We start from the raw sequence: 16430 nt of genomic DNA on the forward strand, positions 1-16430 counted from the left end.
TGGGTCCCTTGGCGCTGCCCGGCCCCCGGCGCTAAAACGCCCGGCAGTCGTGGAGCTCCTCGGCCCCGCAGATGCGGAGGCCCTGCAGCAGGGGGAAGGTGGCGGGCAGCTCCTCGGGGCAGCCCCCGTCCCCCGGGCAGCCGTGGGGGGCGGCCCCGTGGAACCAGAGGTTCTCGTAGGGCTTGGGGCTGGGGCTGGCGTCGAGGAGCAGGGGCTGGGTGGAGCTGGAGCGCAGGTAGAGGCGAGGCGGGGCGTGCTGCTGGCCCTTGTACCCGTCGCCCACCACCCGCGCATACTGGACGGTGGTCCCACTCCCGCTGGGGCCCTGGCACGGCTCTGCTGCCGCCCAGCCGTGGTCCGGCGTGCCAGGGCCCTCCTGCCGCACGTAGGGCTGGGGCAGGGCGGGGAAGGTGCCGGTGGGCTCGGCGGTGGGCTCCTTGCCCCAGGCAGGCGGCTGCTTCCCCGCCGCCCTCTCGAGCACCGTGACGGTAGAAATGGTCGCCAGGCCGGGCTCCCTCGCGCCGGGGACCTGCAGAGGCTCCTGGAGGAAGGGCGTGCGGTCAGGGCCTGTTTGCAGGGTGCAGCCCCTCTGCCCCTCTTCGGGCACCGCACGAGGGACGCTCCCCGCGCCCCCCGTTCCCCATCCTGTGCCCCCTGCGCCCTGCAGAGCACAGAGCGCGGCCGGAGCCACGGGGCTGCTCAGGAGAGCGGTGCCCGGATGGGGAGCGGGGGTCCCCGGGATGCAGCCGTCCAGCTCTCACCTGCTGCAGCTCTGCCGGCACCCACTTGCCCAGGCTGCTGTTGGCGGGGTCGGGGACACTGGGCCAGAACTGCTGCTTCACCCTGGCAGCCACAGGACGAGGGGACTCAGCGAGGGGGCCTGAAACCAGCGGCCTTGCGGCTGGCCTTGCCCCCGCTGAGCTCACAGCGGGACGCTGCATCCACCCGTCCCTCCGCTGCGCCCAGGGCCACCGCAGCCACCGGGGACGGGGATCCCAGCACAGCACAGCCCCGTGCAGGGCCAGGCCAGCCCACGGCAGGTCTTGGTACTCACCGCCCATTCTTCTGGAAGCAGATGAGCAAAAGTATGAGCAGGACAAAGATCAGCCCCAGGGTCAGGAAGAGGAACTGGATTTCAATGTCGTCTGGAAAGCGGGCAGGAGAGGGGGTCACGGGGGACCCGTGGTGGGGCACCTCTGGCCACGCTGTGCCGCGAGGCTGGGGCAGCACCCAGGGTCTGGCAGGTCCCCTCCCGTCCCTGCACCCCCTCACCTAGCACCGTGGTCACCAGGGTCAGGCTGGTGCCATTGGTGCCGCCGGCGACCGTGGATGCCATGATGTGCACTTTGTACAGGGTCGACGGCTTCAGCTCCCGGATGACGAAGGAGCTGAGAGAGGGACTCACGGCCGCGCCTGGGGAAATGTGGGGGCTGTTGGCACGGCAGGGGCTGCTCCACAGCTGCCCCTCACCTGCACGGCCCCGTGGGTCTCTGCGGGTGGGGGGTCCTGTGCAGGACCCGCACACACCCCCCATCCCTCTCTGAAGAGGGCACAGAGTTTGCTGACGTCCCCGCTCAATGCATGGAGGTGGGATGGAGGGCAGGGCCGGTGGTGCCGCAGGCGGGACTCACTGGACACTTCCGCAGTGCTGTTGGCCCAGAAGATGGTGTAGCTGGTGATAAAGCCGTTCTGCATCTCAACCGGCACCGGGTCCCAGCACAGCTCAGCCTCGGACTTGCTGATGCTCTTCAGGTGGAGCTTCGGGGCGTAGGATGGTGCTGAAACAGAGCAGGACAAGGGAGCGGGCGCTGTGCAGAACCACTGCCTTGGGGTGGGGGACCGGCGGGGGGGATGCAGTGAGCCCCACTCCTGAGGTGTGGGCATCAGGCCTTGCCCCACGCTGTGCCCCTGGGGGGGTCGATCCAGCTGACGGCGCCTTGGGAGACAAGCCAAGATCCAGCCCCGTGGGCCAAGCTCTTCCGCACAGCCCCTGAATTAGGGGTACGTGGCAGGAAGGCTGCCTTTCCTTTTTGAAAGGCAGAGGCTTGGTGGCGTGGGACGAGCCCCCCGAGGCCCCAAGGGCAGCTGCTGGGAGCACACGTACCCTTCTGCTTGGCGTAGGCTGCGGTGTGGACGGGGACGCCTATGGTATCCTTGTAGAAGGGATACACCGAGATGTTGTACCGCTGGAAAGGCTCAATGCCATCTGCAACGGAGAGCAGAGGGGGGGCCAGGGGTTTGGGGCTCTGGCTGCCCTGCGCCTGCCCCACAGCGCCAGCCCGCCTGCCCTGTGCTGTACCCCGGGAGCGGGTCTGGAGGAAGGAGGGAGGGTGTGGAGTGGGCTCAGGGCAGGGTTTGTCCCGGGGGCAGTTAGGAGGGGTGCCAGCCCCCTGGTACGCAGCCCCCGCACAGCTGACCAGGAGGGCAGGGACCCCCCGGCAGCCTCCGGCTTACCCTGGATGAGGGCTGCGGTGGCAGCCCCGTCACGCTCCATCTGCCAGCAGGCACTGCAGCGGCCGGGCTCCGAGGACACCCGCTGCCATTCCAGAACGTAGGCGACCGCCGGGGCCGATGGTGCCTCCCAGTGCACCCAGAGGCTGTGCTCGCCCTCGGGCACGGCCTGGAGCCCGGCCAGGGGCTGGCCTGCACGGGGAGACCAGCCGGGATGACGGGAGAGGGGAGCGTCCCTGCCGCATTGCCCCGCTGTGCCCCCCAGCCCCTGCCCAGGTGCCTGCCCCGCTCCTCGCCCTTGGCTGTGTGCCCCATGGGCAGCCCTCCCCGGAGCCCCCTGCTCCCACAGTTGGGGAGGTGCTGAGAGCTCGTGGAGCTGCCAGGGGTGGGGGCAGAGCCCCGGGGGGGCACAGGGACGTTTCAGACCACAGGAGGTTTGTGCTGCCCTCACCTTTCCTCTCCAGGAGGGCGACCTCGGTCGCTGCCGACTCGCCAGCAGCGTTGTAGGCTGAGAGATAGACCCTCCTGGTCCCCGCCGGCGCAGAAAAGTTGCACTGGGTGTGGGTGGTGTTGCAGACGGTGGGGGGGTCCCTGCCCCTCCTCCTGGGGCTCAGGGTGACGCGGTACCCCAGCACTCGGCCATTCGCCTCCCGCTGCCGTGGGGCCTGGGTGCAGGCAGGGTGTGTGGGGATGCTCGGTGCCCAGGGCGATGCCCTGGCAGCCCCCACCGCCCACCCGTGCTCACCTTCCAGCGCAGCTGCACCTCCAGCCGCCCGCCCACCCCGGCCGGCCGAGTGCTCCACCACGCATCCAGCTTCCCCATGGGGGCTGCAAGAGGAGAAGGGCGGGCAGGGAGCTGAGAGGGGTGAGCATGGCCATGCCACCACAGCCGTGCCGCCTGGACGGGCAGAGGGGACCCCCCAGGTGCCTCTGCACCCACCTTTCTCATGGGTGGTGTAATTCCTGTCCAGGCTCCACTCGCTCCAGAAGCCCTGCGCCGAGCTCCGCCGGCACCGCATCTGGAAGTGGTACTGCATGCCGAAGAGGAAGCCACAGCGCTGAGTGGTGCCAGCCTGGCCGACGATGCCGGTGACCTGGTGGCAGCCGGAGCGAGGGCTGTGCCGGCTCCTGCCTCGAGCAGCCAGCGCAGGGTCTGGCCCCGGCGTGGGTGCTGCGCAGGGCGTGTGAGGGGTACCCTGCCGCTACCATTGCGGGAAACCTGGCAGAGCTCGGAGCGGAGGGGAGGGTCCCGGCTCCTGCTCGCTTGCCCTCCCTGGTCCCGCTGCCGCAGCATCACTCACTAGAGCCCAAGCGGGGTCCTCAGGCGCTCGGTAGCGCAGCTCGCACTGCAGATCCATGTGCGCGTTGTTCTGCGCCACCTCCCAGGCCAGGGTGACGCAGTCGGTCTGGAAGGGGATGGACTGGATGCTCTGCAGGGCCGGGGGGTCCAGCTTGGCTGGAGGAAGAGCCGGGGAGAGCGAGCTGGAGAGGTGCTGCGGAGGGCAGTGTGCAGGGGCACCCTAACCCTAACCCTCGCACGGGGCCATTGGTAACGCCACAAGCTGCAGTCAGGGTGCTGGCCTGCCCGGACCCCAAGGCAAGGATGGGGAGAAACCACTCCAAAACATTGAGGAGAACAGCTCGTGGCAGGGGACGGGAGCCAGTGCGTGCCCCTGCCCGGGATGCAGGGCGATGCTCGGGAGCACAGCACTGGCACTGCTCTGCAGCCTATGGCGTTAACGCCTGCACGGGAAAAACAGATCCCGCAGACCCGGGGTCTGGTACATGGCCAGGAAAGCCGCAGATTTGGGTCTGCCAGGGGGTGAGAGCCCAGCACGGCCCCCGGCCACCCCTCCCCATGGGAGGGCTCAGCTGGTTCGTGGGCAGCCTTTCCCTGGGTGCAGAGCAGGGAGGACGAGTTGCACCGTCTGGGAAGGTTCCTTTTATAAATAGTTTATAGGAGCTGGATATATTATTAATAGACCTCCTGAATAAATGGGTAATCAATTGCTGGAGAGAGTTGTAGAGTGCAGCAGGTCAACCGGTGGCTCATAACCCACCGGCACACGCTGCTCAGTCTGTAATGCAGCTTTGGCACCTATTCATCCCAGCAAGCCATTTATCATGGGAACCTGCCTGTAAAATATGACCTAAAAGCCCAACGCGCTTTAATGGCACTAATGCCCCTCTCTTACTGCCGATGAGCTTCCCTGGCCTCTGACCTCTGCAGGAGCCGGGCAGCTCCGGCTGTCACTCACCAACATCCATGGGGTCGATGCAGAGATGCTCCGACTCAGCCGTGCCCAGCGCGTTGGTGGCTGACACCCAGATCTCCATTTGCCGGTAGAGCTGGAGCAGCCGGCGCGGCACCGTGCAGCAGCTGCGGCCGCCTTGCGGGGTGCAGCCGGTCACCACCTGGGCTCTGCTCCTGCGGCACCGAGAGGGGTGGGCTCGGGGGGACCCTCCAGCGGAGGACAAGGCTTGCCAGCTGGCTTGGCAGAGGGCGAGGGCCAGGAGAGGTGGCCGGGTGCCGGACACCGGGGACCGTGTCACCCACTGAGGCTTACCCGGAACACTTCAGCGTGACGCTGGTGGGGAGGTGGCTGTCGGCTCCCTGCTCCCACTGGCACGTCAGCCCGTAGTCGCTGAGGTTCAGGACGCAGCTGAGGTTGAAGGGCTTCGCAGGCGGGTCTGGGAGAGAGCGACCGGGGAAGAGCCTGAGCGACGCGCCCGTCCTGGCTGCAGAGGAGCTGCGGAGGATCCTCCATGCCGGGCTGCGCAGAGCCCTGTTGCCACACCAGCGCTCCCCAAACCTGCCCTGCCCCGCAGCCTGCCCGCCGGGCACCGGTGCGCTGGGACATTGCCAGGCACAGCCCCGAAATGGCCTCCACCAGCCATCAGCCATCGGCCCCGGCTGCTGCTCCCACCCCAGCGGCTTTGCCTGCCTCACCGGGGCAGACCCGCGTCTCGGGGGAGACGTGCGAACCCCGGTGCCAGGCTGCACCTCTGTCACGTGCACATGCGCACAGGTGGGTGACCCGTGGCGGCAGCAGACTTACAGCCCGCCCTGATCTCGGCCACGCCGATGCGCTGCTTGGTCCCGTTCCACTCCACCCAGCACCACAGCTTGGCCTGCGTGCGGTTGAACTGGGGCAGGGTGAGGTTGGACACCTCCACGCCCCCCGGGCCCTGGTGTTGGCTCCCAGCCATGGGCTCGTTGTCCAGCATCCAGGTGATCCGGACCTTCCCCTGCTCCAAGCCGCGGCAGAGGTTGCTCCAGATGGTGCAGGATGCTGTGACGGCCGAGCCCAGGGGCACGACGGGTGAGCCCACGGCCACCAAGGCACAGCCCAGGGTCCCTGCAGGCAGGAAAAAATGTGTCACATCCAGGGCACGGCCGTGACGAAGCCATCTCAGCTCCTCGGCGCCCAGGCAGGATGGAGGGACGAGTGCCTCTTCCCTTAGACGGGGCCCCCAGCCGCTGGAGAGGAAGAGCCGGGCGTTGGGCAAGCCTGCTGGCACACGCCGGGCCCCATCCTGCCGGCGCCCGCGGTGCCGCCGGCACTCCCGCCCGCAGCAGCCCCTGCGTGCCGCAGCCCCAGCCGGCGCGGGCGGGACGGGCGCTGGGTGCACAGGGGTGGCACGGGGCGTGCGGCTGCGGGATGGGACAGGCCCCACTCACCGCCCGGGCGGAGGAGCAGGAGCAGGGAGAGCCGCAGCAGGAAGGGTGTCCCAGCACCGCGCCTGGCCATGGTCTCCTCCGTGGCTTTGGCATCACCTGGAATGGAGAGAGCAGCTCGTCCTGGCGGGTCGGGAAGGGGCTGGGGACGAGGTGGGCTGGAGGAGCCGTGTTGCCACTGCCACCGATGCTTCCTGGAGCAAAATGTCCTTTTGTCGTCAGAGGCAGCCTCTCCCCCGCAGCCCTTCTGCAGCGCTGACACCTCCGCCCCCGGGCTTGGCAGCCGGTGCTGCCGCAGGCACCGGCGTGGAAAAGCAGAGCGGTGAGGCGCTCCGGCGGGGGCCCCTCCGACACGGCCTGCCACCGGCTCTTGGCCCCGCGCACCCTGATGCCGGGGTGCAACGCCCCATGCCTGGCTGCAGGCGCGGGCTGATTTTCTCTCAGGTATCTTCAGCCTCTGCCGGGCAGAGATTTGCGGTTTCAGGGAGGGTTAGCGCTGGGGCTTGGGGCGGCAGAGGGCTGATAAGCCGAAAGAGGGAAACGAATGAGCAACGGCAGCGCGGTGGGGCTGGCCAGAGCTGTGGGGCCTCGGGGTCCTGCCTTTGTCCCCTCCCCTGCTCTGTCCCCTCCAGCTGCACCCCTGCCCGCCGTGGGGAACGGCCCCGGAGCGGCAGCTGCCTCTGCCCTGCCCGGCCGCCGGCTCATCCTCTGCCCCACGTCGGTCCCAGCCGCATCCTCGCCGGTGCCGGGCACTTGCCCCCGGAGGGGCTGCCCACGCCGCGCCCGCCCCTGGGTGCCCACAGCTGCTCTCCCCACCGAGCCCATGTCCAGAGGCAGACGAGAGGCTCGAGTGCACGAAATGGGGGGGCAGCCACCCCCGAGCACCCGGCACATGCGGCTGTCCCGGGCAGGAGACAGGGCAGAGCAGCTTGCGCGGCCAAGGTGCTCAGCCGGGCCCACACGCCCTGTGCCCCATGCTACCTCGCCTCCATCCCTACCTCGCCTCCGTGCCTGCTGCGTCTGGCCGCTGCTCACCGCCTGCTCCGAGCGCCGGCCTCCGGCTCCCGGCAGCTCGCCGTGCTCAGCCCGTTTGCTAACATGCTGCTTTCACCGTTAGTTCCTCAAAACCAGTGCCGTTAATTGCTGTGACTCTCTGAAGAAGGTGATTGCAAAACACTTCCCTGAAGGCTGCGACTGCCTCGCTCGCCACAGGAAGGAAAGCCCAGCGGCACGCACGCATCCAGCGGCGGGGAGCAGCACCCGGCCTCCCACCCTGCCCACTCCAGCAGCTGGGACGTGGCGCAGTCAGGACGTGGCACAGCCGGCTCCTTGCTGCCACTGCCCTGGGGCCACGGGGCCGGGCTGGGGGACATGGCAGGGGGATGTGAGCTGGGGGACGTGGGACTTGGTGGAGAGGAGGCAAACCCAGCCGTGGCTGCTGGCGCAGCGTGGTGCTGCCTGGGCGCAGATCGCATCCCCCAGCCCAGCCCCGTGTTCTCGCTGGGCACTCGCTGCAAGGGACTGGGCTCATCCTCACATCCTCCAGCCCTCCTGGGACCTGCCTCCCCGCCTCCCCACCCTGCTCCCTGGGGACAGCACCGCTGCTCCGTGCAGCCGAGCCTGGGCTGTCTCCTAAAGCCCGGCCCCGGGGACAGCTGCCCTGTGAAGCCCCGTTTGACCCAACCGTGTTCCCACCGCACAGTCCAGAGTGAGGGGAGCCATGAGATGCCTCAAGCGCGGCCCAAGACCCGACCTTCCCGCTGGCACCTCCCTGTGCCGACCATTAACCTGGGTTTTTCCAGCAGCCCCTTGCCCAGGGCCCTGCCCAGCCGCCCCGGGGGGCTCAGTGCTGGGACGTCGGGCAGCTCTGCCCACCCGTGCCAGGCTGGCATCGCCGCCCCAGCCGGTGAACCCCGCGTCCCACGGGACGGGGCTGGAGCATGGGGGTAAACAGGGGATTGCCCAACCCGCGATGCCCCGCAGCCTTCGCAACGGAGGCGGCTGTTGTGCAAACAGCTGTTTACTAGGATTAGTAGCACACGTTTCACCTCCAGCGGCGCGTTACTCAGTGCTCATGCAACCCCGTGCTGCAAACAAGTGTGGGGCCGGTGCAGCCCCCCACCCTGACGTCCCCCAGGAGGCTGAGTGGCCCGGGGCCGTGGGGAAGCAGCCCGGGGATGCCGCACTCCCAGCATCACCTCCTGCAGAGCCGGGCTGCGGGCCAGAGGGAGATGGCCGGGGGCTGCGGCCAGCTGCCTCGCAGCCCCGACGGTCCGAGCAAAGGTTTTTTCCCCCAAATCGCCCCTGCCCGGGGCCCTGGCCCCCTGCCTGGAGCGGGTCGGGCTGCTCGCAGGGGCAGTGCGGGGGGCACGGCTTCCTGGGCCAGGGCATGGGCCGATTCCCACAGCCGCTGGCCTGGGGCGGGAGAGCTGCCCTTGCAACATTTTCCTGGGGTGTAGCAACCCCCAGTATTTTGGGACGGAAGGGCGCGGCTTGCAGGCTGTTTACCAGCCGGAGCAGGAATATCCGCAGGTAGCCATGGCGACGTGGGCATCTCCGTGGGAACCGGCAGGCAGGCAGAGCTGCAAACACCCGGCTGGACACACGCGAGCGCTGCCCTCCCCGTGCCCGCCGCTGCCGCCCACGGGGCCCCGTCATGGGGTACGTGCGTGGGACCCCGTGTCCCGGGGCGCGGAGGGGACCGTGCATCCCACCCCAGCGCACGCCTGCCCCCGGGCTCGCCTCACCCGTGCTCCACAGGGAAAGGGTTTGTCCCGAGGAGGCTCCGAGCATGCCGGTCTGCTGGGGCACGGCTCTCCGCGTGGCTCCCCGTACTGCGCCCCGGGCAGCGGCCCCTTCCCGAGATCAGGGATGGAGCAGACGTGCCCCCATGGCAGTGCTCTCGGTTCCCCTTCGGCTCTGAGTCACTGTCACAAGCCCGCAGATCCCGTCCCTGGGATGGGACAGGGGGACGAGAGGCAGGGTGCCATCCCCGCAGGGCACCCGCAGCCAGAGCCGCGGGCCCCGGCCAGCCCGGCGGAGGGGCCTCGGGGGGGCTGGGGCAGGAGGGCGCGTGGGGAGGCGGCTGCAGGGGTGCGAGCGCCGGCTGGGTGACGGAGGGTCCCGCGGGACGAGGCTGGGGCAGCGCAGAGGCAGGCGGTGACATGGGGCCATGGCGCGGGACAGAGCAGGGAGCTCAGTTTGGAGGGGTGGGCGCTCGCGGCCCAGACGAGGCATGTTGGGGTGAGCAGCGGGGCAGTGGGCTCCCAGCCTGCGGCGCAAGACCCCCCCTGCCCGGGGCTGCCTGGCGAGGGGGAAGGCGGAAAGGGGAAGCGGCCACAGGGCTTTTCCTGGGTTGCAGTGCGTGGGATGAGGACCGATGGCGGTGGGCGGCAGCCCGCCATCGTGGCCGGGCCCCTTGGGCAGCTCCGGTCGCAATCCGCAGGCAGCGCTGGAGGCAACAGGCAGTGACGAATCCGGACCCTCCCCAGCACCGCAGCACGGAGCCTCCCGTGCCTGGAGGCACCGCTGGCTCTGCCGCCACCACCCCAGGGCAGAGCGGATCCCGTGGCAGGGGAGGTGTGAAGCGGCTCCATTCCCCACCATGGCTGCCGAAGCTCCCGCCGGGCTCCGAGTGTGACGCAGGGTGGGGGGGGCAGCGGGACCCCCGGGTGCCCCGCTGCTGCCGAGCCATCCGCTGCTGCCGTGGCATCCCGAGGCCCAGGGCAGCAGGGCCGGCAGAGCCCCACCGACCAGCACCGCTCTCCCACCGCTCCCCATGTTAAGTGCCGGGGCGTTGTCAGCTGCCTTCATTTCTCAGGTGTGTTATCAGTGCCTCTGATTTAATCCCTGCTGGGCGGATCATGGCTATTAAGCAGGATAAAGTACATTACCAGCTTGTATCAGCTCCGCTGTCAGCAAGAACCGGCATCCCTAAAGGGATTTTCTCTTTCTTCTTTTCGTTCCCTAAAAAAATAAAATATTGCCAGTCATGTAAGATGCAAGGTCTAAGTGCAAATCTGCTGCAGTCTCTAATGGATGAGGAGAGCTGTTTAATTGCCTCCCCACATGATTAAGTCAAACAAACCACCTTGTTCAGCCGTCAGCAACGGGGAGGGAGCTGAGGGCTCCCGGCCAAGCCGCGCTGCAGGCGGGCAGAGGTGGCGGGGAGGAGCCCCTCCGCTCGGGATGGCAGCACGGGGGGACACGAGGGGACCCGGGCTGCCAGCACGGAGCTGCCCCGCGGAGGGGAGCCCGGCCGGGCCCCTCCTGTGTCCGCAGGCTCCGGTCACCAGATCCCCGGGGATGTCCACGGTGCTCATCCCCGCTGCTGCCACCCAGCTCCTCCCCAGCGAGGCGGCTGCAAATCGGAGAGAATTGATTACAGGGGCCTGAGAGGCTGCCCTTGAACAAGGCTCCTGACACATTACTGTAATTAATGAGGCAGGAGGATTAATTTTCTGTGTTATGGGGATCTGGGGAGTCCCTGGTGGGCATGGGGAGGGGGAGGACAGGGCGAGAGGGGCAGCGAGCTGCCTGCGCTGCCTGCCATCATTCTTTAAGCTGCGAGCTGCCAAAAGGATGCCAAGGGACTGCGGCTGCAGCATGGGAGAGCAGCCCGCTGGGTGGATGGGCAAGAGGGAGAGAGATCTTCCACGGGACCACGTAAAACTTGCATGTTCCTAAATTACTGGCTCTGTTGCCCAGGTGTCTGCAGCAGAGCAACCTCCCCATGTCTGACGGCTGAGCCCCGTGCAGCCCCTCATCCCCCAACACGCCTGGAAATCCCGCTCCTTTTTGCCAAGACGCTCCAGAGCTCAGACGTGCAGAGCTTCGTCTCCTTCTGCCATCGCTGAAAAGAAATTTCCCTTCGATGCTGCCCCTCATCAAACCAGCCGGGCAGGGGGATTTTTGTGCCCCCCTGCAGCTTCACCCCCCCCCCCCCCGTGACCGCGGTGCCAAGCAGCACGTTTGATCCCAGCTGCCCGGGCTGCACGGCTGACTTCTGACACTTCCCGGCAATCAGGCTGCAAGCACAGCGCTATTATTTTTCTGCTCTAATAAACACCCCTGACAATAATAGAAAGAAATCAGCTTTTATCGGGAGAAAAATATATCTGGAGATTATTTACTCAGAGTCAATAGTTGCAAACGGAGGCTGTTAGCCCAGGCAGGCGCTGACAGCCGCTCGCTGTCGGAGTGTCCGCACCATTGCATGGAAACAGGGCAAGACCCTCCCAGCAGATCCCCCGCTTGCTCCCACTACATGAACACGCCGTCTCGGCTGCACTCTGCGGGAGGACCCTCAGCAGCCCCCAGCCCTTTCACCGTGGGACAAGCTGCAAGGGCCGGGCCCCTGAAAGGCCCGGGAGGGCTTTGGGTGCTCGAGCAATGGAGGGGGGAGCAGCTGCGGAGCTGGAGCCCGGCTCGGAGCCGGACCCTCTCATCTGCTAAAGGCTCAGTCTGCAAGAGCAAGAAATTCACGGTCAATTGAGTTGCAGCTAATCACAAAGGGCAATTAAATGACTGCTTCTTGAGGGCTATAAACATCACCGATTTAAATCCAGTGACACACAGAAATAGGAATCCAACCAAGCAGCCTCCAGAAGTGCTTTATTCCCCATTATTTTCATTAGCTGGCTTGTAATTTGATTTGTCCCTCTCCTGCTGCTGGCTTTTTCCACGGCCAAGAGGAGCAACAAATGAAACACCCTCAAACTCACGAACCCCGACGGTGTCCATGCGGGTCAGGAGTGACGCAGCTCCGCCGGCTCCCGAAAAGCGGCCACGTTTGTGCCCTGCGAGAGGGGACCGAGGGGTCAGGGTGCCCGGACCGTCCCCGCCGGCGAGCCCTGGCCCCGCAGCATCCCGTGCAGGCTGCCGGGAGGGCTGTGCAGGGCCCAGCCCCGCGCTGCCGGGGTCACTGCGGCCAAGTGCTCCGGGCACGGGGGCAGAGCCCAGAGCTACAAAGCGGGCAGGGACACCCCATCCCTGCCGCAGGGCAGGCCTTATCCAGGAGCAGCGTGCCAGGGACGTCACCTCCGCTGCTGTTGTCGCGCACCCGGGCTGGCTTGTTTTCTGCAAATTCCAATTAATTTCACTAGGCTTTTCTGACAAGGCAGACTTTCCCCTTTATCCCCTCTGCTGTGAGTCTGCAGCGGAGGGTGTCGGAGGCGATGCCATGCCGGTCTCCCTGCAGACCTCTGCTTTCTCTCCCCTTGGTTTGCTTCCTTCTACCTGTTTTCCCAGGGGAACTCAGCTGAGGGTGCTGGCCCCGAGCAGTCAGCGAGCTGGGGACTCCATCAGCGATCCCTGCTCCGGGCTGCTGGAGGGAGCTGCCTCGCCGGGCTCGGTGTCCTGGTTTCGGCTGGGATAGAGTTAATTTTCTTCCTAGTAGCAGGCACAGTGCTGTGGTTTGGATTTAGTAGGAGGAGAATGCTGATAACACGCTGATGGTTTAGTTGTTGCTCAGTGCTGCTTATGCCAGTCAAGGACTTTGCAGCTTCCCATGTTCTGCCAGGGGCACAAGAAACTGGGAGGGGGCACAGCCAGAAGAGTTGATCCGAAGTGGCCCAAGGGCCATTCCATACCATACGGCGTCATGGGCAGTATGGAAACTGGGGGCGTTGGCTGGGGAGCAGCGATCGCTGCTCGGGAACTGGCTGGGCATCGGTTGGCAGGTGGTGAGCAATTGCAGTGTGCATCACTTGCTTTGTATATTATTATTACTATTATTAATATATTGTTAATATTATTATTTTACTTTATTTTATTTCAATTATTAAACTGTTCTTATCTCACCCCAGGAGTGTTTCTCACTCTCACTCCTCCGATTCTCTCCCCCATCCCATCGGGGCAGGGGCAGTGAGCGAGCGGCTGCGTGGTGCTGAGCTGCTGCTGGGGCTGAACCCCGACACTCGGGCAGGGCAGTTCTCTGGGACACCTCTGCAGTGCCGTGGGCGTCCCACAGGTCATCAGGCTGCCCCGAGTGCAGCAGCCGAGGCAGCTCCGGGGATGCCACAGGCACCTGCAACGGTCCCGCTGCAAACTGGAGCCTGCTCAGCCCTTGGCCAAGCCTGGGGAAAAAAAACTCCAAGGCTCACCCTGTGCTTCCCAGCAGCCGCCAGCGCTCTGCCCGGGGCATGCTGCCGCAGCCAGGACGGTGCTGCTGCTGCGTTTCTTTGCTTGTCAGTGGGGAGCTTGGGGCAAGGGCCCCAGGGCTGGCAGCGCCATCAGCACCATCCACCTCCGGGTGCTCCTGTGCACCCTGCACCTGCTGATGCCCCCCCGCCCCCATTATCTGCAATTTCCTTGAAAGCCGTGAGGCTTCGCTGGGGCACCTTTGCGAATGAAGAGAGAGGAAAACAACCAGGTCTGCATTTACTCCACTAGAAATTAATCCCCCCCCCTTCTTATTTAAAGGTATCAGTGAATGAGGCCAAGTTGTTAAGTGACAAAAGAAAAATGATTCTTGCCTTCCAGGGTTATTAAAATCATGTTCTACAATTTTAGCAGCACAAGGAAGCCCAGATAATGACAGATGATGATAATACATCTCCAGCACAGCCTGGTCTATAATGATACTGCCCATATCTCTTGTATTACCACCAATTACTCAGCGTATAAGTATAATGAAAATGTACATCCATTCTGGAGAACTGCGTTCGCTGCCTCTGAATCCAATTTCTCCCTCTCCCAGCCGGTGAAGGAGGCGGCTGCAGCTGGCTGCTGGCCGGAGCCACCGCCATGCCTGGCTCCGCTCTCAGGCTGGGAACAGTGCCTGCATGGGGGTGAGGTGCCCCTCACCCCGGCCATGCCCCAGACCATGTCCCGTCCCATGGGGACACGCTCTGTGCAGGCAGGACAGGCAGGGGATGCTCTGACATGCAAATTGCAGGAGGAACCTGAGAAGATGCAAAACACTGAACCCTCTCTCCTGGACAAGAAGGCAGTTAACATCTAACCCAGCTGGGGCTGGGGACAGGGCAGCCCCTGCCAAGCTCCCGGCAGCTTTCTCTGCTGCCAAAGACCGCTTTGAAAGTCCCCATCTAAGCACTGAGACAGCATCATCCTGCTCAGCACAGCGTCATCCCGCTCAGCCAGCAGCAGCCGCGGGGCCCCAGCCTGGAGGCAGAGCTGCCATCGACCCCCCGCGTCACCTTCGGGTGGCCGGAGGCGGCAGGGTCACCCCCATGGCCCTGCGCTGGGGAAAGCGCACCCTCCAGCTCGTACACCACCGTACCTGGGCGGGCAGGGTGCTCCCCACGCTGCGCCGGCAGGCCGCACGCCGGGGGTGGCCGCACGCAACAGCAGCGCTTAATCCCGTTAAAGCGGAGTGGGAACGGCTCCGATAAAGGTGGCCAGCTGATCGCGCACCGGATCCACTCCCGCTGCTGCACCTGGACGCTCAGAGAAGGCGCTCTCTGTATAAGATTAATAGAGAGATAGATTTCATCTGGATTCTATTATCTTTCACTTTATTCAGGTCAAAAAGCAGGAGACAACATCTTTTAAGATGAAAACATAATCTTCTGGAAAATTGAAAATATAGGTGATTGTTTGGGTACAAGTACGTGCGTGTGCTCGCTGCCGGTGCCTCCAGCCCGGTGCGCCGCGGCTCCGGAAACCCTCAGCCCACGCGTGGGGACGGCTGCACGTGGGTCCCTGGACTAAAGGAGCGTCTCGTGCCGACGGAGAGGCGCTGGCATCGGAGAAGCTCCTGAAAAGCTTCATGCGTGTGCACCATGTGTGCACGGCTGGCACTGGGCAGCCTCGGCAGCGACCTGTGGGGAGCCCTGCCCGCCCCTCCGGGCACCCCCTCGGTCAGCACCGAACGCACCCCAAGGAGAAAAGCCCCGCCACGATGGGGCCAGGTGCCCCCGTAAATGTTTTTCCTTGGAGCAGAGCTCCAAAGCCAGCTGGCTCTTTAAAACAGGGCGCCAGGTAGCAGAACTCGCCTCATTATTTCTTAAATTAAATGCCTTCATTTTTTCATAACTTTGTGTAATATATATGTGTATGTTTAATACATAATTAACAGCCTCTGCATGCTCTAAGCTACTCTTTTGCAGAATGCCCTTTACCTCCTTTGAACAGATTGCATTTCGTAGCACAATTTTAAATGAGTTATTAAAGAACATAGGTGCATCTATTAATTATTTCATAAATATTAACGAGCCCTTAATGGCTGGAATCCTGGAATAACATGTTCCCAGGGAGTTAATTTTTAAAAAGGTTGCTAACTACACTGACCACCGGGCTGGTGGGAGCCGATACGACCGCACGTCGCGGTGGGGGGCTGATGGCAATTAGGAGCAACGCCAGCGCTTGCCAGGGAGCACGTGCCAAGCTGGGCCAGCGCTCGCTGCCGCGCTCAGATCCCTCGGCAAAATCCCCGCCTGCACGGAAACCGCGCGATGCCCGCCAGCCGCTCTGCAACGCAAACGGGGCAGGACAGGGGCGAGGGCACCCGCAGCAGCTGCCGTGACCATGCAATTACCGGGTAAGCTTCTCTCAAATGAAACAGCCGTCTTGCAGCACTGCCGGGGCGAAGCCTGCTGCCCTCGCCCGTGTTATGCCGAGGAGAGCGGGTGGCGGGGAATACAGAGCAAAATCAATACCTGCACCCGAGTTCATGGGGAGCTCTTGGAGACTCCCCGTTGGGAGCTGCATGTGTCTGGAAATCAATGTGCTGCATCGTGGATGTGTTACCAGCCAAAATAAATCAGAACAGGGCGCTGACCTGGAGAGAGGCTGGCACAGAGGGAGAGATGCACAGCAAAAGCCCTGAAATCAAGCGTTACTTTGTCCTCTTGCAAGTCAGACCTAACCCGAGGATGGAGCATGGGCGATGCTTCGGGTGGGTTGCACCTCCCATGAGCACGAAGCGAGGTCCAGGCTTCCTCACCCCAGCAGGTCAGCACCTTTCAGGCAGCCCAGCGCAAGGGCAGCCCCTTCACGGCACCTTAAATCGCCCTGGGCCTGTTCTCACTCGTTAACCGACCCGGCTGCAGCAGCGAGCAGAGTTATGGAATAATTATCTCGCATTAGCAGCACTCCCAGCAGCTGGTAATGCTGGCAGTATATCTGCTGTCTCCCTGGGGCGTATTTAGTCTGCGCTTTCCTTTCACGGAGATATACGGAGATGCTGCTATTAAGTCCAGGGGAAGTTACGGCCTTGAGCCATGCACGGCTGAACAACGTGCAACGGGGGCAAACCGCTGAGCCAGGCTGGGGCCTCAGAGAGGGACCTCGGGGCTGCATGTACGGGGCCGGGCGCGGAGAGAGGGATCCGGAGCCA

At 64.5% G+C, this 16430-nt stretch overlaps 1 protein-coding gene across 1 annotated transcript; it reads right to left on the reverse strand.

Moving 5' to 3' along the window:
• Positions 1 to 31: 31 nt before the first annotated feature.
• Positions 32 to 6203, reverse strand: CSF3R (colony stimulating factor 3 receptor). Its single transcript, XM_075721958.1, has 15 exons — positions 6134 to 6203; positions 5511 to 5810; positions 5019 to 5142; positions 4710 to 4879; positions 3753 to 3907; positions 3392 to 3545; positions 3197 to 3279; positions 2903 to 3116; positions 2455 to 2643; positions 2105 to 2206; positions 1632 to 1778; positions 1273 to 1413; positions 1055 to 1145; positions 762 to 843; positions 32 to 541 (listed from the first exon to the last, which is right to left on the reverse strand). Exons 1-15 carry the CDS (start codon positions 6201 to 6203, stop codon positions 32 to 34), a joined length of 2532 nt encoding a protein of 843 aa, XP_075578073.1.
• Positions 6204 to 16430: the final 10227 nt, after the last annotated feature.

Source organism: Pelecanus crispus, chromosome 16, assembly GCF_030463565.1.
Source record: "Pelecanus crispus isolate bPelCri1 chromosome 16, bPelCri1.pri, whole genome shotgun sequence".
Classification (NCBI taxonomy): domain Eukaryota; kingdom Metazoa; phylum Chordata; class Aves; order Pelecaniformes; family Pelecanidae; genus Pelecanus; species Pelecanus crispus.

What these genes read in the sequence shown, in the direction of transcription:
- CSF3R (XM_075721958.1), bottom strand. Translation starts at nt 6,203, where the DNA reads ATGGCCAGGCGCGGTGCTGGGACACCCTTCCTGCTGCGGCTCTCCCTG. An exon ending in GGCCGAGATCAGGGCGGGCT is followed by an intron (nt 5,143 to 5,510) that starts GTAAGTCTGCTG and finishes GCTCTCTCCCAG; the next exon opens with ACCCGCCTGCGAAGCCCTTC. An exon ending in CAGCACTGCGGAAGTGTCCA is followed by an intron (nt 1,414 to 1,631) that starts GTGAGTCCCGCC and finishes ACATTTCCCCAG; the next exon opens with GCGCGGCCGTGAGTCCCTCT.